Raw genomic sequence first — 27,107 nt, 5'->3', positions numbered from 1 at the left:
TGGGAAAGGGTAGCCCTGAGTTTAGTAGACATATGATGTTATGGGATTTGATTGATAGTAGGTTGATTGGGATGCTCCATCAACCCATTCATGTAGTAACATTTTTTCTTAGCCCCACAATTTTCGACATATGCAACTTGATTTTGATCGCGAGGGGATGGAAGGGCTCCATGCTTGTTTTCATAGGATGGTACTTGATGTTGATATTCATAGCACAATTAATTGTGATATAGAGAGGTATCAGGATGGTACTAGACTATTTGGCTTCGATGATGCTATTTGTGAAAGGGCCACTTTGAGGCCATGTAAGTCATTAGAATTTAGAAATTTAGATTTTTCAAGTCCAATTATTTGTTTTGCTTGAAAGGGTAAAGTCTAATTATGTTTTCTTTATTTTCTATTTTTCACTATAATGAAACATAGTTCAGTTCTGTTTCTTTCTTATTTTTTTTAGATGTTTGGTAGTGAAACTATGGTGCAAGGGCACCAAATATATAGAAATTTGCCATCACAATCCTCAGTGAAACCTGCAACACTTCCAAATGTGCACACAAGTGGAGTATACTTGAAAAAACACACTCAAAAGAATGCAACGAGTTATAACTTAGAACTTAATCAGAGCAATTACATTTATTGTAATATATGACTCTCTAATATATTATGACACATTAAATATTTGATGACCCTCTTATAGGTTGGAGTTCTCATGTCTCAATGATTTGATGCATGTCCATTACAATCTTTGACTCTAGCTAAGGTGAATGGAGAGAACATTAGATGTGGATGCCATTTCCTTAAAGAATATTGATGTATTATCTAAGTGGAGGGTGGAGTCTAAGGCCCCTATCATGGAGGAAGCACCTATTAGAGGAGGAACAAGAAGAAGAAGAGCAAAAGGAGGACGAGGAGGAGCTTTAAGACATCATGGAGGATGGTGTGCTAGCATCAACACCACCTTCTGCATAGATTGATGAACATATTTCTACATCGGTCAATCACCATTACACATTTGGTGTAGGGTCAGTGCCTTCTATTGTTAGGTGTAGGTTTGGCAAACAGTTCACGACATTTTCCCATAAAAGGGAAGAGGGCATTGATATCAAATAGCTAGTTGTTAGTTTTGTTTCTTTTGTCATTGTACATCTACCTCATGATGATGAGATACATTTATATATGTGATGTCATTTTGTATTGGTTCTCCACATTTGTGTCCTTGATTGGACAATTATCAGGGTTTAGGATTCATTATTGACTTTGAGCTATCATTTTTGATTTGGCATCAACTACATCATATATATCAGTTCTTTCTCCATGTTTATGTGCCAGTGCTTTTATATGATGTTGTTGCTTTATATGTTTAAAATTTTGAAAAAAATGAATATATATATATATATATTTTAAATGTTTGTCTCTATCTGCCAATTTTTTTCACCAATGTTTTCGAAAAGATGTTTTCTAGACCCTTGCTGATTTATTTATTATTTATTTATTTATTTTATTTTTTTTTGTTCCGGATGTTGATGTTGATGTTATCGACACTACCTATGACCTATTCCCTCCCCATTGTCAACATGCCTTTGGTGGATGGTTCAACCAATTAAATCGACCCTTGGCTCTCTATATCAGTAAGGTCTATGTTGCAAATGCTTTATAAAAAATCCACTGCATCGTTTTTGAGAGATTCATTACATATTACTTCATGAATCAAAGAGTTGCATATTATGTAATGGAACAAAGTGAGTTACAACAATATAAAAATGGGATTGCAATGAAATTCCCATCGTAAAAAACTATAAGTGTTAGCATATGAGCCTAGGCCCTAGAAGGAAGGGATTCAATATCTTTACAAAAGAAATGAATTCGATGTTAACAACTGAAGCTAGTTCTTTCTTAAAAGGTTCAATTCCCTTAAGCTTATAAGGGATGGTTCCTTATGAAAACTAGTTGACGGGTGCCCAAACTGGGATATTTTTAGCACCCATCCAATACCTTTTTGCACACCTTTTTCCATTTCCATGTCATTTCATCACTCCTTTTGTTCGCAAGAATGCATTTATGATTAAGGTATAGTTATCCTTTGATTATGCCATTTTAATGTTTATTCTTGTGTATTTAGGGAATATTTTACTTCTTTGTGCTAACTTGTGGAAAATCATGAGTTGATACTTCAGATAGGTTGTGCAGGTGCAATTGCTACAATACGCCAAGTGTTGCTGCAACAACTTTGTGCTACAACAACCAGTGTTGTGAAAATCGCGATTTAATGAAAAAATCGTGATTTTTTCCTTCTGTCGATCAAATCGCGATTTTTATACGAAAAAATCGCCGGTATTTTTTTTGCCGATTTTTACTGAAAAATCGTGATAAAAATGAAAAAATCGCAATAAAAACTTAAAAAATCGTCGGGGGTCGCGACAGCATAGTTTTATAACGTTTTTTTGGGTTTTTTCATGCAATTTTTTTTGAAAGAAACAAATAATTTTTGAGTGGGGCAGCTTAATGATCAAGTCTAGGCCCTAGTATGGATATGCTATTCATGGTAATGTTAAATTCTTAAAGTAAAGTGACATTCTCCTTAATCTTCATTTTCATCCTTTTACTTAAATTTTTAACATTACCATGAAATGACTCAGGATGTTTGAGAGTGGTTCCAGCCTCATTGGATTTCATATGGAGAAAATAGAATTTTAGATTTCATTTAAAATCTAGCAGACTTATCAGTTTTTTAGGATTTCAGGATTGGGAGATTGTAATGTTTCCAGGTGACACCACCTGCCCGGGCTACCCCTGCCACCAGTAGAGGACGTGGTCTACCTCCTATAGCTCCTACTTCTAGAGCACATCAGACTCCACTGCCATCTCCACCAGCACAGGCACCAACATCTACATCTAGAGGGAAAGGGAAAGCTGTGGCATTTTCTCACAAGAGGGGCAGAGGAAATCAATAGGATTAGACTTTTATTTTATTGTATATGACATTATGACATGATGAGATACATTATCATATTTTTTGTTGATATTTTGAGGCTGAGTTGGGACTCAGGAGTCAGGACTTACTATTCAGGACATGATTCAATGTTATGTGTGATTTTAGTGCTAGAAATGATATTAAACATCTTATATATTAGTTTTTTTTAATCATATTTATGTGTCAATGTATTTATTTTATGTTGTAGATGGTTTAGATATTAAAAAAATTGAAAAAAAATGAAAAAAAATGAATATTTTTGTACCAAACGATTTTTTCCCGATTTTTTTATTTTTTCCCGATTTTTTCCGATTTTTTCCGATTTTTTTCCGATTTTTTCCCGATTTTTCCGATTTTTTCCGATTTGTTCCCCGCGCCGATTTAATCCTGATCGCGATTTTCACAACATTGACAACAACACCCTTATATCACTATAATGTAGTTGCTGCAACACCCATGTGGCGCTGCAATTCCCATAGGTTGCCACCATCACTAGGACCCATTGCTTCAACACCCAATGTTGTAACTCCCTTGAGCACACTCTTGCAACACCATTGTGACCCAGAAGAATGCCGCAACACATTCACTATTGTAATTCTCCTGTTGCAAGACACCCTATGGAATGAACAAAGTTTGTTCTTCAGGTTAAATACTTCAGAAGACTTGGAATATAAAGATCTCCATTGAGATACAAGAATATATATTAAAATGTATGAGTAAGAATGATGATACAATGGAGAGTGAAGGTCCTGTATATATAGGTAGGTAAATACCCTTTCACGAACAATCATGTTTGTAGAGACATGCCTCCTTGTTTAACTAACTATTACTAATTTACATATTATTATGTTTATTATTTATTCTGTATTTATTACTTTTGACATAATTATATTCATAACATTGCCTTCATCTTCAAAATGCTTTGTCCTCAAAGCTTGTTGATGAAAGGACTTGACCTCTTTTTTCTTGCTACAAACATCTTCTCGTCTTGGGACAATCATTTTTGTCGATACAAGTTGATATGATCCTTGGAGTGATACATAAAATTGTTGCACAGAGGAAGGATCTGACCATCCTAAATTAATCTTTTGTGAAATCTTTTGATTACTGGAAACTTGTGATGAACTGTTATCACTAGACTGAGTTGTGCGCACTTCAGTATTCTTCGGAACATAAGTTTGTTGTTTATGTTCTGAGTGATACAGATTCGTAGATTGATTGAGATGTCTGTTCTTGTGATTCAGATGACGATAAGGAGTTCTTCTGGTTGGACTTTCCCTTATCATGTTAGTGCCAGTTCCCTGATTTCCTTTAGGTGTTGTTGTTGTTGAGTTGGCATCATCATTTGGAATGTTCATCATTTGAACTGCAACTTCTGAATATGTTTTAACTTCTTTTGGTTTCTCATCCTCTTGAGTTGTGATATTAAATGGATCGGTATTTATTCCTTTATCTTCAACTTGGACTGACGACTTCGACACTTCTTTCATGATAAGTTCTTCTAACTTGTTTTCCAATGATTTCCTATCATCCTTAAGTTTCTTAATTTGAGTGAGTAGACTTCGATTATGGTTTTTGAGACGTAAAATTTCCTCATTTTCTGAGTCAACTTTATTTTGGTATTCAAGCTTCTCAACTTTTAAACACTTGATTTGTTCTAATAACCTTTGGTTAAGGTTCTTTAAGCATAAACTTTCCTCTTCTTTTCCTGATAGACTTTCGTTGAGTTTCTTTTCAGAAATTTCCTTTTCTTGTTCTAACTGGTGTTTCTTAGCTTTACATTTTCTTACTTGTGTAAGTAGCTTCTGATTATGCTCCTTCAAACATGAATTTTCCTTATTTTTGTTGGATATGACTTCTTCAAGCTCTTTTTGCTTCTTTGATACTATTTTTGGATTCTCTTGAAACATTAGTTTCGAAATATCCTTAAGATCTTTTGCTGAAGGCATTATCAATTTTGATTTCGTTGTCATGTCTTGGAACGTGACCATCTTCTTCTTGTAAGGGAACATCAAGAATTTGTTTTCTGTGTTTAGAATGAACGTACCTAATTCCTTGAACCAAGGTCGACCAAGAATTATGTCAACCTTTTTGTCAAGCATAGTTACGACATGAAATTGAGATATGTACTCATAATGATCAATTATCACTTGTAAATCATTAATTTCATATTCTTTTATGCCAAAAAGACCTTCTCGTTCGCCTATATTTGGCTCTAGAATTAATAGTTGATTTTCCAAATTAATATTGATGTAATTCTTCTCGGTGTTTGTATTAATAGCGATAATAATTTCCTTCCCTTGGATACACCCCTTTAATGTAAATAATCTTAAATCTACAATTGAAATACCTTTATAGGAAAATCTTCCTTCCTTTGTTTCTGAATTAGACTCCATCTTTTCTTCTTCGGATGAGCCTAGGGTTTTTAAAAGTAACCCCTTAATTTTTTTGTCTTATAATCTTTCACCTTACCCTTTCTGGATTCCTTTTAAAATATATATATATATATATATATATATATATTTTCCTTATAACTTTAATAGGAGTCCTTTCTTTAAATACATAATTCTTTTTATAACCCCCTTTATAATCCTCAAATAGTTTTTATTATAATGATACTTTTATATATTTATTTCCCCTTTTTTCCTTTTTAAATACTTTTAACTACCACCACCAGAACATGATCGTTCACTTTGATATGGTCTTTTAAAAGATATTTGTTAACCTCTCAATAATTGACGTCAATTGTGGCTTGGGTTGTTTCGACTCTTGTCATTGGTGTGTTGTTCGAGTAGTCAGAAGTTAAATGCACAAGAGTAATTGTTAAATTAATTTAACAAATAAATCTTGCATAGGGCACGATTTTTGGGAACCATATACAATTTTTGGAAAACCCGTTCATGTAAGTGATGGAAAACCTATTCGTATCAACGATATATTGAGGTCAATATGTAGTGAAATTGTGGCTAGTGTTTGTGCAGTTTGGTGCGGCTGTAAGACAAAAAAATATACGGCAATAATAAACAAGGTGGAGTGTACTCGATCGATGACAGAGGAGAAGGTTGATGCGGGGGTGGTGGTGGCTCTGTTGGTGACGCCACGAGCTGCGATGACTGGCCAACGATGGTGGCAGAGAATTTTTGTGTGGATTTTGTCACGAGCCACAAGGGACAACAGAGTCGATATGAACCATTGTAACGGATTAGGGCTGACGGTGGTTGTTGATGGAAACTCAATTGATGGTTGAGGGGACAATGTTCGCTAGCGGGGCCAGAGCGTAGGTTGGCTGGTTTGCAAGTGGTCTTGCGGCCTGCGGATGAGTTGATGACTACGTGGAGGCTGAAGTGGCTGGCACGAGAGCAGGGGCAGTGGCATTACAATAGGGAAGAGGCCGCAGTGGAGACTGTGACAGGTAGGATGGGCTGTGACTGAGTTAATGCATTGCCCAACGGAGCAAGTATGCCCGAGGCTCTTGTCAGTGGCTGGCGACTGTGTGGTGGGGTGTATATGCAGACTTGATTGCGATTGGCAGCAGGGAAGTGTTGTTGGGGAGAGAAACAGTGGTCGATAGAAAAGGGGACTGGTGAGAAGGTAGCGGCAGTGTCACACTCTAACACTGCGAGCTACTGGAAGCGACGCTTGTCGTGTGAATAGTTGGCCAGGATTTTGTGTTTGTTTTTGTTTTTGTTTCTTTAAAAAATGGCCAAGGGCCTCTGGCGAACTCAACAACGGAGAATTCCAAAAGTATAGCGAAACGCTTCAATATTGGTGGCAACAATGTTGACGAAACCTTGATGGCGAAGGGCCTGGATTAGAGGCGTGACTCTCTGCAGTGGTGGAGTAGCCAGAGGATTGAAAAACTTTGATACCAATGGAATGAACAAAGTTCGTTCTCCAGGTTAAATACTCCAGAAGACATGGAATATAAAGATCTCCATTGAGATACAAGAATATATATTAAAATGTATGAGTAAGAATGATGATACAATTGAGAGTGAAGGTCCTGTATATATAGCCAGGTAAACACCCTTTCACGAACAGTCATGTCTGTAGAGACATGCCTCTTTGTTTAACTAACTATTACTAATTCACATTGTTGACCACCACGTGTCAACTACCCGTAGCAGTACACCCCGTTTTTTCGCAAAGGGGATATCGCTTGATCAATGTGTCCATGCCATTCGACTATCATCATCAGCCTATTCATGTTATTTTGTAAACCCAGTCTGCATGTGTAAATTGTAAATAATCTTAGCAGATCCGTGTCATGTATGTAATTGCCTAGGTAAACCTAATCTTCTAGTGATGATCTACGTTCTGGAAGGTTTTTTGTCTCACTGACCCATGGTCAGCAGAGTTTTCCTTCAGCCTAACCCCAAAGTCGGAATGGATTTTGACATTTTGTCATTAGAATCTTAGGGGAGTCCTAGTGTGCTAGGTCGAGTCTATGTAAAAGTGATTTGGGAATAATTCTAACTATTTGGTTAGGTTATTTTATTACAAATTGCTTGATCTGCTAGATTATGTTTGTGTCGCAGAACTGGGTAGTCTATGAGGGTCTATGTCAAATGGGTTTTCCCCCTTGAGATGTAAAAATGTAAAAATCATGATGTAAAGTGTCTTGATCAAGCGACAAATCTGGCTATTTAGAGCCTTTAAACTGTGAATATTGTAATTATTTAGCTGGTTTTAGGGTTTTTTTTTTTTTTTTTTTTGCATATTTTGTTTCTGGGTGTTTGTTTTTTGTCATTGCAGGTTGCAGATCTGAAGGTAAGATTCAATCTTGAAGCCAGATCTAGGCCCCGGAGGGACAAAGACTTGCCACTCATCTGAGACCTAATTGAGGGCTAGTCTAAGTTGTGTTGTTAAAAGCGCACGTTTTTGACTGAGCCGATTAAAACCCGCGTTTTATACCAAAAAAGCATTGGTTTTTTTTAATACCGCTTTTTTCCGAAAAAAGCGCGCTTTAAACCGAAAAAAGCGCCGAGGGCGCGGGCAGCGGGGTTATAACAATGAAAATCGATTTTTTATTTGTCATTTCTGACTGTCGCCGCGCGGAGGAGGAGGAGAAGCCTTGAGGAGAAGAGCTGAAGGGTTTGGGTCCACTTTGGGAGCGAATCCAAGTGTTTTTAGGAGAAATCCAAGACAAGATCACCAATTTGTCCATAAAAACGGTATGTAGATTAATTTTTTTTTGTTTTCCTTCTTTAAAAACTTTGTTTTTCATTGTTTTTGGTTGGGAAACTTCATATGGGCACCATTTTCCTTTTGTTTTCATTGTTTTTAAAGAATTTTTTGTAATTTTTCATTGATTTGGGATGGGTAACTTGGTATGACTATGGGAACCAATTTTTTATTTTTTTTTTTCATTTTTTTTAAACATTGTTTATGTTTTTTCATTGTTTTTTGGCATTTGCCATTTGGTTGGGTAACTTGGGTTTGGAAATTGGGATTTTGTAAATTTGTAACTTGTAATTTTGTAAATGCTAAATTGTAATTTGTAATCCTAAATTCCTATTTCCTAATCCTTATTTTTCCATAGGTTTGCAAATTCAAAATTCAAAAACAAACATGCCAAGGAAATTGGATCCTTTCTGGGAATATGGTGAACCTTTTGCTCCGAATGATAGACAAAACTTGTATTGCAAGTTGTGTGGAAAGGAGATACGCGGGGGGGTGTACAGGTTGAAGTATCACCTTGCACAAATCCCTGGACGTGATGTGGGGCCCTGTATAAATACAAATCCTGAACTTATCCAAAGAGCCATGAGAGCATTGGGAGAATTAGAGCACACTAGAGAGGCCAAAGAAGAACTCAAAAGGCAACTAAAAAGGTCAGCTGAAGGAAGTGGGCCAAGTGGCACTGGTTCAACTGCAGCGTCAGTCAATCCGGTAGCTGCATCATCATTTTTTGTTCCTCGAACCACACCTGGTTCACAACCAACTATCGGTTCAATGCTAAAAAGAACTGAAAAAGAACAAGCTGATAGGTTGATGGCAAAATTTCTCCTCTGGAGTGATATTCCTTTCAGCATTGTAAGGAATAATCCATTTTTGCAACCTGCTGTTGATGCTATTGCCAGTGTTGGCCCGGGGTACAAAATCCCTTCTTATCATGATTTCAGAGGCCGGATTCTTCAAGATGAAAAGCGTGACTGCACCCAAAGATTGGAGGATTTTAGGGCATCATGGGCACAAACAGGATGCACTGTTATGTCAGATGGTTGGACTGACCAAAAGGGGAGAACCCTTATAAACTTCTTGGTTAGTTGTCCCAAGGGGACTATGTTTATCAAATCTATTTATGCAACTCATCAAATCAAAGATGCAAGAACTTTATGTGATTTGCTGGATGTGTTTATTTTGGAGGTGGGTGCAGAAAATGTTGTCCAAGTCATAACGGACAATGCTGCAAATTATGTTGCTGCTGGTAGAATGCTTATGGACAGGCATCCTACTTTATTTTGGACACCTTGTGCTGCCCATTGTATTGATTTGATGTTAGAGGACATAGGGAAAATTCCCTTTGTCAAAGATATTGTTGACTCATCAAAAAGCATCACAAAATTTATTTACAATCATACATCTGTGCTTAGCTTGATGAGAAAATGCACCAACAACAAAGAGTTGGTGCGCCCCGCCATTACACGGTTTGCGACGAGTTTCATATCTCTTCAATCCCTCTTGAATTCTATGTGGGATTTGAAGAGAATGTTTCTTTCAGAGGAGTGGCGTGCTTCGTCAATGAGCCGCAAACCAGAAGGAGAGGCCGTATGCAGACTAGTTTCATACCAGGAAGACTTCTGGGCGGGAGTGCAGGAGGTGTGCGCCGTTACTGAACCTTTGGTAAAGGTTCTTCGGTTGGTTGATGGTGAGAAGCCCGCAATGGGCTATTTGTATGAAGCCATGGATAGGGCCAAAGAAGCCATTCGGTCCTACTATGATGATAAGGGAGATGATGGGTTTCAGAAACAACTCCTTCTATGGGAAGTGATTGATGAGCGATGGAACAACACACTCCATCGTCCCATTCATGCTGCTGGGTTTTTCCTGAACCCTGCATTTTCTTATGCATGTGGGTTTGATTTTGATGCTGAGATCATGGATGGATTATTATTCTGTGTCCAGAAGATGGTGAGATCTCCAGAACAACGTATAGAGATCTCTAAACAAATTGAGACATATAAGATGTCAGGTGGCACATTTGGCTTTGAGATGGCTGTCACTGATAGGACGATTAAAATGCCAGGTATTTTTTAGTCTGTACTTTGTAACTTTGTTTCAAATTTCATTGTCTCTTCAAATTCCATTTTTTTCTTATGTTTATTTAAAATTTTATTTGTAATTTTGTTGTAGACGCATGGTGGAAGATGTATGGTGGCAGAGTACCCCTTTTGCAAAAGCTTGCCGTACGCATCCTCAGCCAAACATGCAGCTCCTCAGGATGTGAGCGCAATTGGAGTGTATTTGAAAAAATACACAACAAGAAGCGCAATAGGTTAACACTTAAACATTTAAAATATTGCAAATTTCCAAATAAATTTTTGAATTCATTAAACAATATTTTTTTTATAATATTAATTATTAATTATTATTTCATGAACTTTGTACAGGTTGGAGTCCCATAGACTTAATGACATGGTCTATGTCTACTACAATCTTCGATTGTGGGTGAGGCAACTAGAGAGGACACCTGATATGGATGCCATCTCATTGGATGGGATTGACACCACTGCTGAATGGAGGGTTGAGACCGAGAGGCCTCTCATGGATCCCACTGATGATTGGTTAGTGCAGGAGGAGGGGGAGGAGGAGGAGGAGGAGGAGCAGGAGCAGGAGGAGGAGCAGGTGGAGGAGGAGGAGCAGGAGGAGGAGGTGACACCGCCTACCCGGGCTACCACTACCACCAGTAGAGGACGTGGTCTCCGTCTACCTCCTGTAGCTGCTACTACTAGTTCTTCAGCTTCTAGAGCACGTCAGACTCCACTGCCATTTCCACCAGCACAGGCACCAGCTTCTACATCTAGAGGGAAAGAGAAAGCTGTGACATTTTCTCGCAAGAGGGGCAGAGGAAATCAATAGGATTAGACTTTCATTTTATTGTATATGACATTATGACATGATGAGATACATTATCATATTTTTTGTTGATATTTTGAGGCTGAGTTGGGACTCAGGACTTACTATTCAGGACATGATTCAATGTTATGTGTGATTTTAGCGCTAGAAATGATATTAAACATCTTATATATTAGTTTTTTTATCATATTTATGTGTCAATGTATTTATTTTATGTTGTAGATGGTTTAGATATTAAAAAAATTGAAAAAAATGAAAAAAAATGAATATTTTTGTGCCAAACGCTTTTTTCCCGCTTTTGCCGATTTTTTCCGCTTTATTTCCCGGCGCCGATTTAATCCCGCTCGCGCTTTTAACAACATTGAGTCTAACTAACTCTGAATCCTGAGGTGTATGCCCAGCAACCGACAGCTCATCACGGTTCTCCTTCAGCTTTGTGAGGAATGGATCCACACGTTCTCGCACAAATCTCAACTTTTGTTCCAAGTACATCTTCCGTGTGAAAATTTCTGAATCTGCACATTAGAAATCCTACTGCAATCACTGGTTTATCATCTGCTACTTGTTTTTACATTCAACAAGTTATTTAATTATTTAAACACTGATGAAAAACACTACTGCAGACTACACTAACATACAGATCATACACTGAAATAGATACAAGACAAACACACAAGGGACACCGTTATTTTTGGACAAACGTCCCTGGAAAAACCCAATGCGGGAAAACCAGTGCAACAACTTTGAGGGTTTTCTATTATTAAGAAGTAGTTCTGAATACAACTCTGGATGCACTCTCGGCAATCTAGTTACAGAGATCAAAAGTATTGGCAGAAACCTAAGTGAGATTACCTCACTTTACCTAGCAAAATCTCTCCGATCCGGCAGCTGGACTGACTATCCTCGGCTACAACTGCACTGCCCCTTCGCATTAACTACGTGGGCCTGCGTGGAGCACACTGAGACACTACGTCAACTCTGCGTTGCCTCCTCTGCCTCTTGGAGCTCTGATGTTAGCCTTATCGGCTGATCCTACTGCTCCCCTGCTGAATTCGGACTTCTGCAGGAGTGCAGCTCCTCCCCTGCACTGGCATTGCGTCAGTCAATTCGTGGGCCCTTTTGGCCTAGCATCAGCCTACCTTGTCTGCGCTGCCTCCTCTGGCTTATCTCTGCCTCTCTCTGTTGTGTATTCGGGGTCCCGGAGAAGATCCTCCAACCCCAACTATCCCTACCCCTCTGTTGCAACTCAGATCACCAGTTTGATTTTCTCAGCAAACCATGCCCTAGAAAAATCGAACTTCTTTGATCACTTGGTGTATCTCCAACTGACCCTCAAGCTTCCTCTTATACTTTTCCTGTTGATGAATCAACGATCAAGATTAAGTCCCTAATCAATGACTAAGATTAAAATAGACTTGATCCTCGTCACTTAGAAGTTTCTCACCCATATTCTTATTAATACCCATTAATATTTTTATTTTCCTAAGTTTAGATTTAGGAACCCATTAAAAATATTAATTATTTTAATAACTCATCCACGTGGAATTTCTCCAAATGATTTCTCAGTCTTGGAGATCTCATGTGTTCTAGCCCCTCCACAAAATTTCGGAGCTAGAGCACATTTGATGCTACCTGTTGTCACACAAAGTGTCTAGGCACCATGACAATGCTCAGAGTAAGGGTTGTCACTCTAATCCTTACTCCGTTTAGACTCTCTCCTAGACAAGTCAAAGGGGGTAGTCCCTAAGGTGAATGAATGAGAATAGTCTGTGAAACACAGGCTCTAGGAGACTTAAAGATGGACAACTTGATGAATTTAGAACAAATCTTGGTCAACTGAGATGGATAGATTAAACAATTAATACAAATAAGACACAATCACAAGAAATAAATGATTTTAGACCAGTGCCTTTATATTCAATTAACCATAGACTAAACAGAAACAAGTTATCCTGAGCAATTTATAAATGTGGCAAAGCGACGATCATGAACAATTAAATGTCGATTCCCAAACCTTTATCATGCAAGAGTTTCTAGCAATTAGATCTTGTGAAGAATTATGAAATTTAAATGCTAAGCAATGATTTTCATTAATAACCCAAATCTAGAATAATTTATTATTCTCCAATAGTCAATGATTTTAAAACATTAATCGCACTAGACAATAGAGAAATCACTACCACGAAAGGACACCAAGGAACAATTTAATTATTCCTTAGGCAATTAATTTAATGTGGTAAGTGAAGAAATCAAATTTTTAATATGACTAAAAATCAAATCAAAAGACCTTGGTTAGATTTAAATTTTTATGGGTCGTAGGCCACATAAAAATAAAAATTTCTTAAATGTAAAAGCTCAGATTCCTCTTTTGATTTAATTCCTTAGCCAAAAAAATGATTTTTTTTTTAAACTTTTTAGATTTTAAAATTTTTTTAAAATTATTTTTTTTAATGAAATAAAGAAAACGAAAATAAAAAAAATTAAAACACAGTCATAAAAAATAAAATGAAAAAATATAAAACAAAAAATAAAATTGAAATAAATAAACAAATCAAAAAATCTAACTAAATTAATCTAGCATAAAAATAAAAAAGGTAAGACCTAAACCTAACCTAACATAAATAAAATAGAATAAAAAATAATATCTAAACCTAACCTAACTCATACAAATGAAATAATGAAAAGAAAAAGTTGAATTGTTTTTGGTCTTTGTAGGTTCGAAGAGAAGCAGCGGCGGTAAAGGGAGGGCGAGGGTATGGGAGATGAATAGTGAGCAAGGATATGGTAGTGGGATGAGAGGGAGCAGGCAACACGAGGGAAAGGAGTTGTGGAGGAGCTCGACGGTGAGGAGAGGGAATACACAGAGATAAGGCAACGATGGCAGAGGAGAAAATAACTACGAGAAAGAGAGCGGGCAGTGGTGGAGATAGCCACAGGTCGAGAAGGAGGAGCAGAAGCCGCAGATCGGTGATTTTTGCAGGGACGACAACGAGGGATAGAGTAGGGATGGCAAGAAGTGCTGTGGTTTTGGAGCAGAAAAAATCGGAATGATGAGCAATGTAGGAAGTGGAGAACGAGGGAAACAAAGATAATTTTTGAAAATGAAAGAGAGGATGCAGATCTGAGATGCATAAAAATGCAGAAAATGCAGGCAAAAAGAGGGAAAAAGGTTGGAGTAATGGAGGGATAAGGGTTTTTCTTAAAAAAAAAAATGAAAATTTGCAACGAATCGAAAAACCCAGTTAGTAGATTGGAAAACTCAGTTAATAGATAAATGGCAGCCAGAAAGCCCTTTAACACATTTCGAAAATTATGATTAAAATGTTAAATCCTTTTGCTTCAGATTTCCATGAAACCCTTATAAATATTTCCATATTTAAAATTTTCAAATCCTCGGACTGCAAAAAATTTGAATAATATCCCTGGAAAATTATGTTGATAAACCCCAAAGATCCAGATCTTACCCTCTAGGGCCTAGATCTGGACTCTACACAAATTTCGTCCTCAGATCTATAGTTGCACGACAACAAGAAAACACCCAAATGATATATACAATGATGAAAATTAAAACCCAGAAAAACCCACGTTAGAAAAATAACTACAAAATTTACAAACTGCAGGCTCTAATCAACCAGATCTATCATTATGCCGCACTTTTTTTTTTTTTTAAATTTTTAAAGGAGGTGCTAACTCGAAACCCTTCGTGTATCACCGATAAAATCTTATGATAAGCCCAAAGCTAATTTAGCTAGGTTCTTCTAGGAACACAGTGTGGGAGTTGGCTAGTCCAACTGAAAACTTTCCCTAACGCCCGAGGATCTAAAATCAAGATTTCGCTCCAAAACTCAGTTCAGCCATTAAAAATAGAGTGAGAAAATAATAATAAAATTCAGACAAATAGAGATACTTGCTATTACGTTCAAAATTTAGATTATTATTCAAACCCTAGTGACTGAGCAAGATACCTATACTCAAATTACTCTTTAGAAGCTATCATCAATGGCTTTAGAAAAAATTATGCATGAAAACAACACATCTTACAGTGTTCCCATGAAGAGTAACACCAACAGAACTTAACCCCAAAGTCTTTCTTTATTATCCAGAAAAAGATTACACAAGAGCTTCTTGCTAAGCACACGACTCAAAGGTCAGATCGATCGACTGACAAATGACTTCCTATTTAAAGATAAATCCTCCAACGGCTAGTTCGAGTGATCCTCGTCAAAGCAATCTCGACTGTTGATGAAGATTAAAATTTCTTTTAATCTCATCCGTCAAAATATTTAAATATTTGGGGAAATTCGAAATTTTTCATTAAATGCATTTTATTTAACACAATTTTTTTTTTTTCTTTTTGAGTTAATTTCCCTGAAAATTTGACTTTGACTTAACCCCCAGGGATCAAAGGTTTAAAATTTAGCAAAATAAATATTTTACCTTAGTCCCGGGACCTTTTAAAATTTAATTTTGAAGGACTGACGAATTTTGTCTTTGGAGAATTTAAATTTACCTAGGACCTAGAATTAATTAAATTTCTGGTTTATGATTTTAATTAATTTTTTGGCCAGAAAATTTAATTAATTAACTTATGAGGGGATAAATTATTTTTCCAATCCTCAAGACACTTCACATCATGATTTTCATATTTTTTACATCATAAGGGGAAAAACCCATTTGTAATAGACCCTCACAGACTACCCATTTCCGCGACACAAATATAATCCAACAGATGAAACAATTTGTAATAAAATAACCTAACCAAATAGTTAGGATTATTCCCAAATTATTTTTACATAGATTCGATCTAGAAAACTAGGACTTGCCTAAGATCCTAGCGACAAAATCCATTTCAGCTTTGGGGTAAGACTTGAGGAAAACTCTGTCGACCATTCAAGAATGGATCGGTGAGACAAACAACCTCTCAGAATGGAGATCGTCACTAGAAAAGTAGGTTTACCTAGGTCGTTACAGACATGATGTTGAATTTTCTAAGTATATCCGTTAGAAAATTCATCTGTATTCTACTGATTTATTTCTTCTACTTGTAAATTCTGAACAAGTTATTTAAAACATTTAAATATCGAAATAAACATAATACAGTCACAACATCTATAGATCATCAACTGAAAGAAAACAAACACACAAGTGACACCGTTATTTTTGGACAAATGTCCCCAGAAAAGCCCAATGGAAAATCGGTGTAGCTATTCGGAGGGTTATATTATTATGCAGTCTTTCTGAGTACAACAAGGTGCCTAACTGGCTCACTCGATAGAGAAAAATACACGACAACAATACCTTTATATTCGGAAACAGGTATTCAGAAAACTTGTTCCACGAAACCCTCTCCGGCACAACTGAAGCTCAACGCTGGCCCTTCTGGCCACTGTGTCAGCGTCCTGCCGACCTGCGTCAGCCCCAGGACCCTCTGCGTTAGCCCTTTGAGGCACTGCGCAGCCTCTGGGACCCTCTGCATCACTCCGGCAGCCTATGCGTGGATGACGCAGTCCCTCTGGCCTCTCCGTTGACTCCGATGGGCTATGCGTAGCCTGGACTGGCTGCTGCTCTCGCTCTCTCTGCTTCTGCGCTGGTCTCTCAGTATTGTCTCTGCCTCTCTGCCTCGTACTCACTACCCCTTGCTGTGATCACTGATTCAACTTTGCTTAGCAACCCTGCTCTAGCAAAATGAATGGGTGATCACACTAGTGTATCTTCCAACTGACCCTCAAGCCTCTTCTTATAATTTTCTCGTTGGTCCTTCAATAGTTGAGATTAAATCTCTAATCAACTGCTAAGATTAGATTTGGCTTGATCCTTGACTTTTGGAACCTTCTAACCCAGTTTTATTTTAATACCCATTAATATTTTATTTTTCCTAAGTTTAGACTTAGGAACTCCATTAAAAATATTAATTATTTTAATATCTCCCAAACTGGGTACAATCTTTCCAAACCATTTCTGTGTTTTGGAGATCTCATGTGCTTTAGCCTCTCCACCAATTTTCCTGGTTAGAGCACATCCGATGCTACCCCAAATGAACACTCCCTCTTAGCAAGGACTGTGCTCTAGTATTACTCTACACTGAGCATCGCTCTGATCATATGGCACCGGTACCTATGCTGATGCTAGGCCTTCCCGCCCAACATCCTCTGCATTGTTGCATCCTGTACTGCTGCCCATGGTTCTGCCATTGCCATTGCTGCATCCGTACGACAACTCCCTCTGTATCTATGCTGCTGCTGGTCCTTTCTCACAACACTGCATCTGCACTGCAACCCCTCTCATCATGCTGCATCGTGCTACTGCTAACCGCTACTGCATTGCAACTCAGTTACTGAGAAGTAAGTAACTGATACACCCAACTTTTGACATCCCTGTCAAGCTAGAAACACTCCCGATGCTGAAGCTCCCTTTGTCGCTAACAAGTGCTCCCTTTACTGAACTCTGTGCTGCTGCAACAAGTTCCTGCATCTCGCACCATTGCACACCTCTCTGTGCCATCTTGCATTGGTGCAACACTCCCGTGCCTCTCGCACTATTGTAGCCTGCTATCCTCTCGCTGCCCGGGGACTCCTACACTGTAGCGCTCTTTGCTGCTTCTCCGCATCTGTCTCTACCAACATCTGCCAGTTCTACTACTCTCTCTTCGGGGCTCCTGTAGCAAGGTATAATCCAAGAGGTTGGGTACCTCGAGGATCCTGCCCCTCATCACCTGTAGTCCTCTCTGACTACAGCTCGATGTCTCCCCACTTCTTCTCGAGTGGCACATGAGCACTCATGGCACAATCGTCATCCTCTTCGACTTCTTTCTCTACCTTCGCTGGCGCTGCCTTCGAGTTAGAAGCCTCTCCCTTACTCTTCTTCCTCGGACACTGGTTCGCATAGTGACCTAGTTCCCCACAGTGGAAGCACTTGACCTTGGAGAGGTCCTTCTTCTTCCTCTTCTCCTGCTTTCCTGCAGATGCCAGAGCCGCATCCTCTTCCTCTTCCTTCTTGATCCTGATCCCTTTGCTGCTACTCCCTGTCTTGGTCAACCATCTGATCTCTTCTTGATGAAGAGCTGCCCACAATTCTTCCCAATTCGGAAGACTCGCCCTGCCCAGTATGCTCTGGACAAATGTCTCCCAATCCTCGGAGACTGTGTTAAGTGCGGTCCTTACCATCAACTCCTGATCCGGCGTGGCCCCTATGGAAGTCAGTTGGTCATGGATCTCCTTCAATCGACCGAGGAAGACATCTATCTGCTCTCCCTTCTGCATCTAGTATGACCTTAGCTGATTCTCCAGGAGCATCTTCCTCTGCATGGAAGTATGCTGGTACAATGTCTTCAAAGTGTCCCACATCTCCTTTGCCGTTTCCTTCTCGGCAATATGTGGGACCACATGATCCTTGACCCCATCAAGGATGATACACTTTGCCTTAGCCATTGCCTCCTTGTACCTTTCATTAGCTATTGGGTCAACTGGGATAGCCATCACTCTCAAGGCGAAGCCCTTGATATGATGTCTGTCTAGAATGGACAAGATCCTGACCTTCCATACCACATAGTTGGATGCTCCGTCTAGCCTGTCTTGATCTCTCAGCCCATTCATGGCCATCTCGCTGCTCTTCTGTCGACTCCTCCAAGTCTCTCTACTACCCTCATGGAAGTCCTTTGTTCGACTCCCGCTGAGTCTCTCTACTTCCCGTTTGGAAGTCCTTGATTCGACTCCTGCTGAGTCTCTCTACTTTCCGTTTGGAAGTTTTCTTCTAGACTCTTTCTAAGTCCCGATTTCCCTCCTGGAAATCCTTTTGCCAACGTCAAGTTGCCCCTCTCCGATCGTCTGTGCAACTGCAACACTGATCCGGATTCCTTGGCTAGAAATCCTCCTCGGCAACAACTTCTGCTACCTTGGTCTTGCCCTGTTAGGTATTGTTCTTACAACAGTACCCTACCAACTTTGCTCCCGCAAACTGCCCACATCTTTCTTCGCCCCAGCAACTGAAGGATTGAGCCTCTCGTCTCTGCGCAATCTTGGCACCTGCAAAACAACTCCCTCAGCCAACTGCGTGAGCCTCTCTTTTCCCTCCTCAGCCTCTGCGTTGGCCTTTCTCTGGCCCAGATTGATGACGCGATCCCTCTGCGTCAACGGTCAACCCTTCTTCTGTGGCTTCTGTAAGGATCAACTACTGTCACTCGGGAAAACTGATTCTGCTGCAAATGCTTTGCTCAGCTGATGCCTTCATCTCTCCTGTGATCTGCAACCATGCTCCGATACGATGTTGAATTTTCTAAGTCTATCCATTAGAAAATTAATCTGCATTCTGCTGGTTTATTTCTTCTACTTGTAAATTCTGAACAAGTTATTTAAAACATTTAAATACCGAAATAAACACAATACAGTCACAACATCTACAGATCATCAGCTGAAAGAAAACAAACACACAAGTGACACCGTAATTTTATGATAAATGTCCCCAGAAAAACCCAATGCAAGAAAACTAGTGCAACTATTCTGAGGGTTATATTATTATGCAGTCTTTCTGAGTACAACAGGGTGCCTAACTGGCTCACCTGACAGAGAAAAATACACGGCAGCAATACCTCTATATTCGGAAACAGGTATTCAGAAAACCTGTCCCATGAAACCCTCTCCGCACAACTGAAGTTTGGTGCTAGCCCTTCTGGCCACCGCGTCAGCCTCCTACTGACCTGCGTCAGCCTTAGGACCCTCTGCGTCAACCCTCTAAGGCATTGTGCAGCCTCTGGGACCCTTTGAGTGGATGACGCAGTCCCTTTGGCCTCTGCGCTGACTCTGCTGGGCTCTGCGTAGCCTGGACTGGCTGCTGCTCTCGCTCTCTCTGCTTCTGCACTGGTCTCTCAGTACTGTCTCTGCCTCTCTGCCTCGTACTCACTGCCCCTCGTTGCTGATCACTGATTCAACTTTGCTTAGCAACCCCGCTCTAGCAAAATGAATGACTAATCACACTGGTGTATCTTCCAACTGACCCTCAAGCCTCTTCTTATACTTTTCAAATTGGTCCTTCAACGACCGAGATTAAATCTCTAATCAACGGCTAAGATTAGATTTGGCTTGATCCATGACTTTTGGAATCTTCTAACCCAATTTTATATTAATACCCATTAATATTTTCTTTTTCCTATGTTTAGACTTAGAAACTCCATTAAAAATATTAATTACTTTAATATCTACCAATCCGGGTACAATCTGTCCAAACCATTTCTGGGTCTTGGAGATATCATGTGCTTTAGCCTCTCCATCAATTTTAATGGCTAGAGCATATCCGATACTACCCCAAATCAACACATGACACGGATCTGCTGAGATTATTTACATTATACACATGCAAAAAGGGTTTACATAACATCTTGGAAGTCAAAATGATGATGATAGCTAGACGACACAGACACATCGATCAAGTTCTATCCCTTTTGCGAAAAAAGGGGGTGTACTGCTAGTCTGCTATGGGTCGTTGACACGTAGTGGTAAACACTACCCAAAATCAACACTCCCTCTTAGCGAGGAATGTGCTCTAGCAATACTTCTCAATAGAAGTATTACACTGATCCACTGCATCGGTCCTCTGTGTTGCTGATGCTTGGCCTGCTGCCCTTCATCCATTGCACTGCTGCATCCTGTACTGCTACCCATGACTCTGCCACTGTCACTACTACATCTGTATTGCAGCTCCCTCTCAAAATGCTGCATCATGCTGCCCATAGCACTGCCACTGCTAACTGCTGCACTGCAACTCAGTTACTGAGAAGTAAGTAACTAAAACTTCACCCAAAAACTAACATGTTGGTCAGTATGGATGCCTCGTGATGCTGAAGCTACCTCTGCTGCTAATCTGTGTTGACCCTCTGCTGCTACTGCGCTATTGCAATCTGCTCTGTGCGTCACACTACTACAACATCCACTGCGCTGCTTCAGACTTTGGCACTCTAGCTCTGCCATTGTTGCTCAATCACACCTTGCACCAACCGACACCCATCATTTTGCTATTGTCGTTAAGGGCTCTCGTAGCTGTATGTGATCCAAGAGTTTGGGCACCTCAAGGATCCTGCCCTTTTGTATAGTCCTCCCAACTACAGTTCTATGTCGCCCCACATCTTCTCCAGAGGTGCATGAGCACTCATTGCACAATCCTTGTCATCATCCTCCTTGTCAGCGTTCGCTGGAGCAACCTTTGAGTCAGAAGCCTCTTCTTTTCCCTTCTTCTGGGGCACTGAGTGGCAAAATGTCCTAATTCACCACACCTGAAGCATCTGACCTTGGATATATCCTTTTTCTTCCTTTTCTGCTACCCATGCTGTCCTGATGATGCTAGAGCTGCATCCTCATCCTCCTCCTTCTTGACTCGGGCTCCTTTGCCGCTACTCCCTGCCTTGGTCAGCCTCCTGATCTCTTCCTGTCGAAGAGTTATCGACATTTCCTCCCAACTGGGGAGAGAAGCTTTGCCCAAGCTACTATAGACAAATGTCTCCCAGTGTTCAGTGACTGCATTCAGTGCAGTCCTGACCATGAACTTAGGATTTGGTGTAGACCCCACAGAAGTTAGTTGGTCTAGAATCCCTTGTAACCTGAGAAGGAAGGGATCGATCTCTTCTCCTTTCTGCATTTGGTACTGTGTCAATTGATTCTCCAATATTATTTTCCGTTGAACGGAAGTCCCTTGGTACAAGGTGGTCAACGTCTCCCACATCTCCCTTGTTGTTTCCTTCTCAGCAATGTGTGGGACCACATGATCTTTGACCCCGTCTAGAATCATGCATTTAGCCTTCGCTTGGGCCTCCTCGTACTTCTGCAGCGGATCAACGTTGACTGGAACAACAACTACCTTCAAGGCATAGTCCTTGATGCGATTCTTGTCTAGGACTGCCAAGATCCTGGCCTTCCAGATGACAAAATTGGATGCTCCATCCAATCTGTCCTGATCCCTCAGTCCATTGACTGCCATCTCTGCTCAAACAAATGTAGGACTGGTTCTCTTCTCCCTCTCCTGCTGTTAATCTAGCAAGACTTAGATCTGGATTTCTTCGGCGCTAGAAATCCTCTAAGGAACAAGCTCCTGTAGACTCCCTCTGAGTCTTGATTTCCTTCACGGAAATCCTTCGGCCAAATGTCGAATCACTTCTCTCCAATCCTCCTTTGTTGCTGCAACCCAGATCTAGATTTCTTTGGCTGGAAATCTGTCAAAGCAGTGAATCCTTCTACCTCGGCTTTGTCTCCATAGACACTATTCTGCACCAACAACAACAACGTCCCACTAGCTCCACTGATCGAATTTGCTTTGCTCCTCAAGCCCCAACAACTGATTGATTTGAGCCTCTCAGGCTCTGCACTGGCCCAAAGAGCTGACGCAATCACCGCGTGAGCTCTTCTCGGGTATTGTGCCATCCTCTACAGGCTCGAAATGCTGATGTAGGCACTGCGTGAGCCTCTACGTCACTTCTCTGGCTCTGTGTCACTCCTTCAACTGCTCCTCTGCCTCTGAAACAACGCTGTCACTCGGGACAACTGCTTCTCTGCAGCAAATTCACTGGATCTCTCGGCTGATGTCTTCAGTGTCCTATGATCTGCAATGCTTTGATACCATGTGAAAATTTCTGAATCTACACATCAGAAATCCTACTGCAATCACTGGTTTATCATCTCCTACTTGTTTTTACATTTAGCAAGTTATTTAATTATTTAAACACTGGTGAAAAACACTACTGCAAACTACATTGACATACAGATCATAAACTAAAATAGATACGAGACAAACACACAAGGGACACTGTTATTTTTGGACAAACGTCCCCGGAAAAGCCCAATGCAGGAAAACCGGTTCAGTAGCTCTCAGGGTTTTCTATTATGAAGCAGTAGTTCTGAATACAACTTTGGATGCCCTCTCAGCTATCCAATTACAAAGATAAAATATACTGGTAGAAACCTAAGTGAGATTACCTCACTTCACTTGGCAAAATCTCTTTGATCTGGCAACTGGACTGACTATCCCCGGCTACAACTGCATTGCCCCTTCGCATTAGCTGCGTGGGCCTGCGTGGAGCACACTGAGACACTGCGTCAACTCTGCGTTGCCTCCTCTGCCTCTTAGAGCTCTGACGTCAGCCTTCTCGGCTGATCCTACTGCTCCCCAGCTGAATTCAGACTTCTGCAGGAGTGCAACTCCTCCCCTGCGCTGGCACTGCGTAAGGAATGTGTGGGCCCTTCTGGCCCAGCGTCAACCTCCCTTGGTCTGCGCTGCCTCCTCTGGCTTATCTCTACCTCTCTCTGCTGTGTATTTGGGGTCCTGGAGAAGATCCTCCAACCCCAACTATCCTTGCCCCTCTGCTGCAACTCAGATCACCAGTTCGATTTTCTCAGCAAACCACGCCCCAGAAAAATTGAACTTCTTTGATCACTTGGTGTATCTCCAACTGACCCTCAAGCCTCCTCTTATACTTTTCTTGTTGATGAATCAACAACCGAGATTAAGTCCCTAATCAACAACTAAGATTAAAACAGACTTGATCCTCGTCACTTAGAAGTTTCTCACCCATATTCTTATTAATACCCATTAATATTTTTATTTTCCTAAGTTTAGACTTAGGAACCCATTAAAAATATTAATTATTTTAATAACTCCTCATCTGGGTGGAATTTCTCCAAATGATTTCTGGGTCTTGGAGATCTCATGTGTTCTAGCCCCTCCACAAAATTTTGGAGCTAAAACACATTCGATGCTACCCAAAATCAACATTCCGTTGTTCGGAAGAACCTTGATACAATGTGGCCAAGGCATCCCACATCTCCATAGTAGTCCCTCTATTAGCAACGTGACACACCACGTGATACTTGACTCCATCTAGGATCATCCTCTTGGCCTTCGCCATCTCAACTCTGTACTTCTTGAGCGGATCTGCATTTGCAGGAACAACTACGACACTATCAACATACGTCTTGAGGGCATGCTCATCTAGAAGGAAAGGCATTCTAGCCTTCCAGATGATGTAGTTGGAAGCTCCATCCAACCTATCCTGATCCCTCAAGCCATTGGTTGCCATATCCTCTAAAAAATGTTGAACAACTCCCTCTTTCTCCCTACTGCGTAGCTCCTAGGTTGCCTTACACACTCCCTGATGGAGCTGGTAAGTCTTCTGCTCCTCTACTGCTCAACAAATGAGAAATACTGATTTCCTCGGCAAGAAATCACTGAGGAAGTATTCCCTCACTATGCGATTTGCTTCCTTCTTCCGACGACTTTTATACCCAGCACCCAGGTTGCAGAAAAATGTGTCCCTCTAGCTCTAAGTGGTTCCCTTTGCCTTGGCAAATTCTCGATCTGACAGTCTTACCTCTTTGTCGGCTCACTCAGAGAGAGACACCCACGAAAATATAGCCCTCCTGGCTAGAACTGCGCAATCCCTCAAGGGATTCGAACTGTTGCTTGCTGCAGCAAGTTGGCCCTTGCTTCAGTGCTAGATTTTCTGTTCCTATTTCACATCAAAAGCTCCGATACCATGTGAAAATTCCTAGATCTAACAATCTCAGGAATCCTATTGTAATGAGCTGAATCTACTTCACCTAGATCGTAAATTACATTACAAACTTATTTCGGATTTCTTCTAGAAATATTGAAGTAAATTACTGAAGCAACCTACACCAAATTAAATATGATTCTAAAACATATAAACTGAGAAAGGAAATACAAACACATAGGACACCGTTATTTTTGGACAAATGTTCTCAGAAAAACTCAATGCAGGAAAACTGGTGCAGAAACTCTGAGGGTTTTATTATTATGCAGGAGAAAATCTGAGTACAATTCTAGGATGCTCAACTAGCAATCCAATACAAAGAGAATATTGGACAAAAGATTAGTGAGATGATCTCACCCTATCACTAGGAGAATAAGTGACTGATCCTGTTAAATTGGAGGCTTTGTGTCACCCTCTGTGTGGCCTCTGCGCAAAACTGTGTCACTCCTGGTAGTTTCCGCGTCACCCCTGCTGGGTATTACGCTGCCCCTCTTCTGAATCCTCTTCTGGCTGAGAAAATCGATCTTTTGCCTCCCGGTCTCACACCCTAGCTTTTGGCAACTGAAACTCGACTTCCCTTAGTAGGAAACTCGACTTCCCTCTATGGCCTGCGTTGCCTTTGCATCAGCACTGCGTGGGCCAGCATCTGCTCCTCTTTGGACGTCTTTCTGTCCTTCCTCTGTCTCGTACTCTACGGAAATTCCTTCTTCCGGATTCTCATTGACCCTTCTGCTGCAAGAAATATCCTCAATTGATTTTTCCTCCTAAGAACTTCTCATTTCAGAAAATCGATTTCTTGATCTCTCTTGGTGTGTTTTCCTAATGACCCTCAAGCCCCTTCTTATATCTTCTCGTTGGACAACCAATGACTTAGATTAACTCTTAATCAAAGACTTAGATCGTTTTGACTTTATCTCCATCTTTATCTAGAAGATTCACCCACAATTAGATTAATACCCATTAATATTTTAATTTTCCTAAGTTTAGACTTAGGAATCCCATTAAAAATATTAACTATTTTAATATAATCGTTTCTGGGTGGAATTTTCCAACCAACTGCCAAGATTAACTCTTAATCAAAGACTTAGATCATTTTGACTTGATCTCTGTCTTTCTCTAGAAGATTCACCCACATGAAGATTAATACCCATTAATACTTTAATTTCCCTAAGTTTAGACTTAGGAACCCCATTAAAGATATTAATTATTTTAATATAATCGTTTCTGGGTTCTTTGGCATGCATGTTCCTAAGCCTCCCTACAGAATTTGAGGCCTAGAACACATCTGATGCTACCCAAAATCAACACTCTGGACACTGAGAGGCATAAAGACCTTCCTTATGGCAAACAATGCACTTGATCTTGCTCATGTCTTCTATCTAGGTTGATGCCTCTCTCCTTCACTGTTACCTTGGTGAAAAATTTCCCTTTACCCTTCTCTGGCTTCGATGATGAGGGCCAAGTTTTCATCACCACCTCCTTGGTTGTTAGCTTTGGACTCCTCTCGAGTTTCCTCCTAAATGTAGTCGTCCCATAGCCTCTACCAGTATGGAATGTTATCCCGGGCACAAATCCCCTTCTTCAATCATTCCCAAGGCTTGGTGAACCCATTTAGAGCTACAATCAGTAGCTTTGCATCCACGATCTTTTCTCCAACTACTATAAGCTAATCACAGATTTCTGTGATCCTCATAAGGTAATTGATAACATTGTTAGATCTGGTCATCTGACACTCTTGAAGCTTGTTCTTTGGAACTATCTTTCGGTTCAGATTGTCACTCCGGAACAGAGCAACAAGAGCATCAAACATGTTCTTGGATGTGGTCTTCCTTGCCACATTGAGGATCAGGGGATCTTTCACAACATCTAATATCACCCTCTATTCTTAGACACCCTTCTTGTCCAATGCTGCCTGATTTGCAAGATTTGCTTGCATTGGAAGGACTTTCTCCACATTCGCCCATAACTCTTGCTCTTTCAAGAGCAGTGCGACTCTTTCCTTTCAAGACAAGAAAATTGAAGCCCCATCTAGTTTGTCTTTGAACCTAAGATTGCTTCCTGCCATGGCTATCTTGTGCTTAATCCTTCCAACTCTCTGTGGATTTGTTGTTGCCACCTTCGGATATGATAGATCTGCACTTGACAATTTTGAATACGCTTTTCTCTTCAAAGCCTCTGATATTATCTCGAATCTCTTCAAGACTTCCACTGTATACTTGCCCTATCCAAGGAAGATCTCTCTCGATCCTTTCCAAACCTCAAGTCCCAAAAAGTAATGCATCAACCCAATGTCTTTCATCTCAAATTCCCTTGTCAAGTCTAAGTTCCACTCAACAATCAACTTCTCTTGCCTAGTAAGAATCAAATCATCCACATAGAGCACCAAGATGAGGGGCTCAAAAGCACAACCAATTTGAATTATAGGTTGGAATCCTCCTAACTCTTGGTGAAGCCCATGCTCTACAAATAACTATCTATATTAGAGTACCATACCCTTAACACCTGTATGAGTCCATACAAGGATTTCTTAAG

The 27,107-nt window shown here is 40.2% G+C and overlaps 2 protein-coding genes across 2 annotated transcripts in view; both read left to right on the top strand.

Moving 5' to 3' along the window:
- The window catches only part of LOC149217662 (thiamine pyrophosphokinase 1-like), a 293,604-nt gene that overhangs the window by 139,866 nt on the left and 126,631 nt on the right, over positions 1-27,107 (top strand). The window lies entirely within an intron of this gene.
- LOC149217663 (uncharacterized) lies at positions 10,325-11,186 on the top strand. The gene is made up of 2 exons (XM_089391394.1): positions 10,325-10,466; positions 10,582-11,186. Exons 1-2 carry the CDS (start codon positions 10,339-10,341, stop codon positions 11,048-11,050), a joined length of 597 nt encoding a protein of 198 aa, XP_089247520.1. The 5' UTR covers positions 10,325-10,338; the 3' UTR covers positions 11,051-11,186.

Source organism: Pinus tabuliformis, chromosome 1_1 (genome assembly GCF_031772625.1).
Source record: "Pinus tabuliformis cultivar Carrire ecotype Pingquan chromosome 1_1, CPIR1, whole genome shotgun sequence".
Classification (NCBI taxonomy): Eukaryota; Viridiplantae; Streptophyta; class Pinopsida; order Pinales; family Pinaceae; genus Pinus; species Pinus tabuliformis.
The sequence above is the reverse complement of the archived record's forward strand: the minus strand, read 5'-3'. Positions and strand labels throughout refer to the sequence as shown.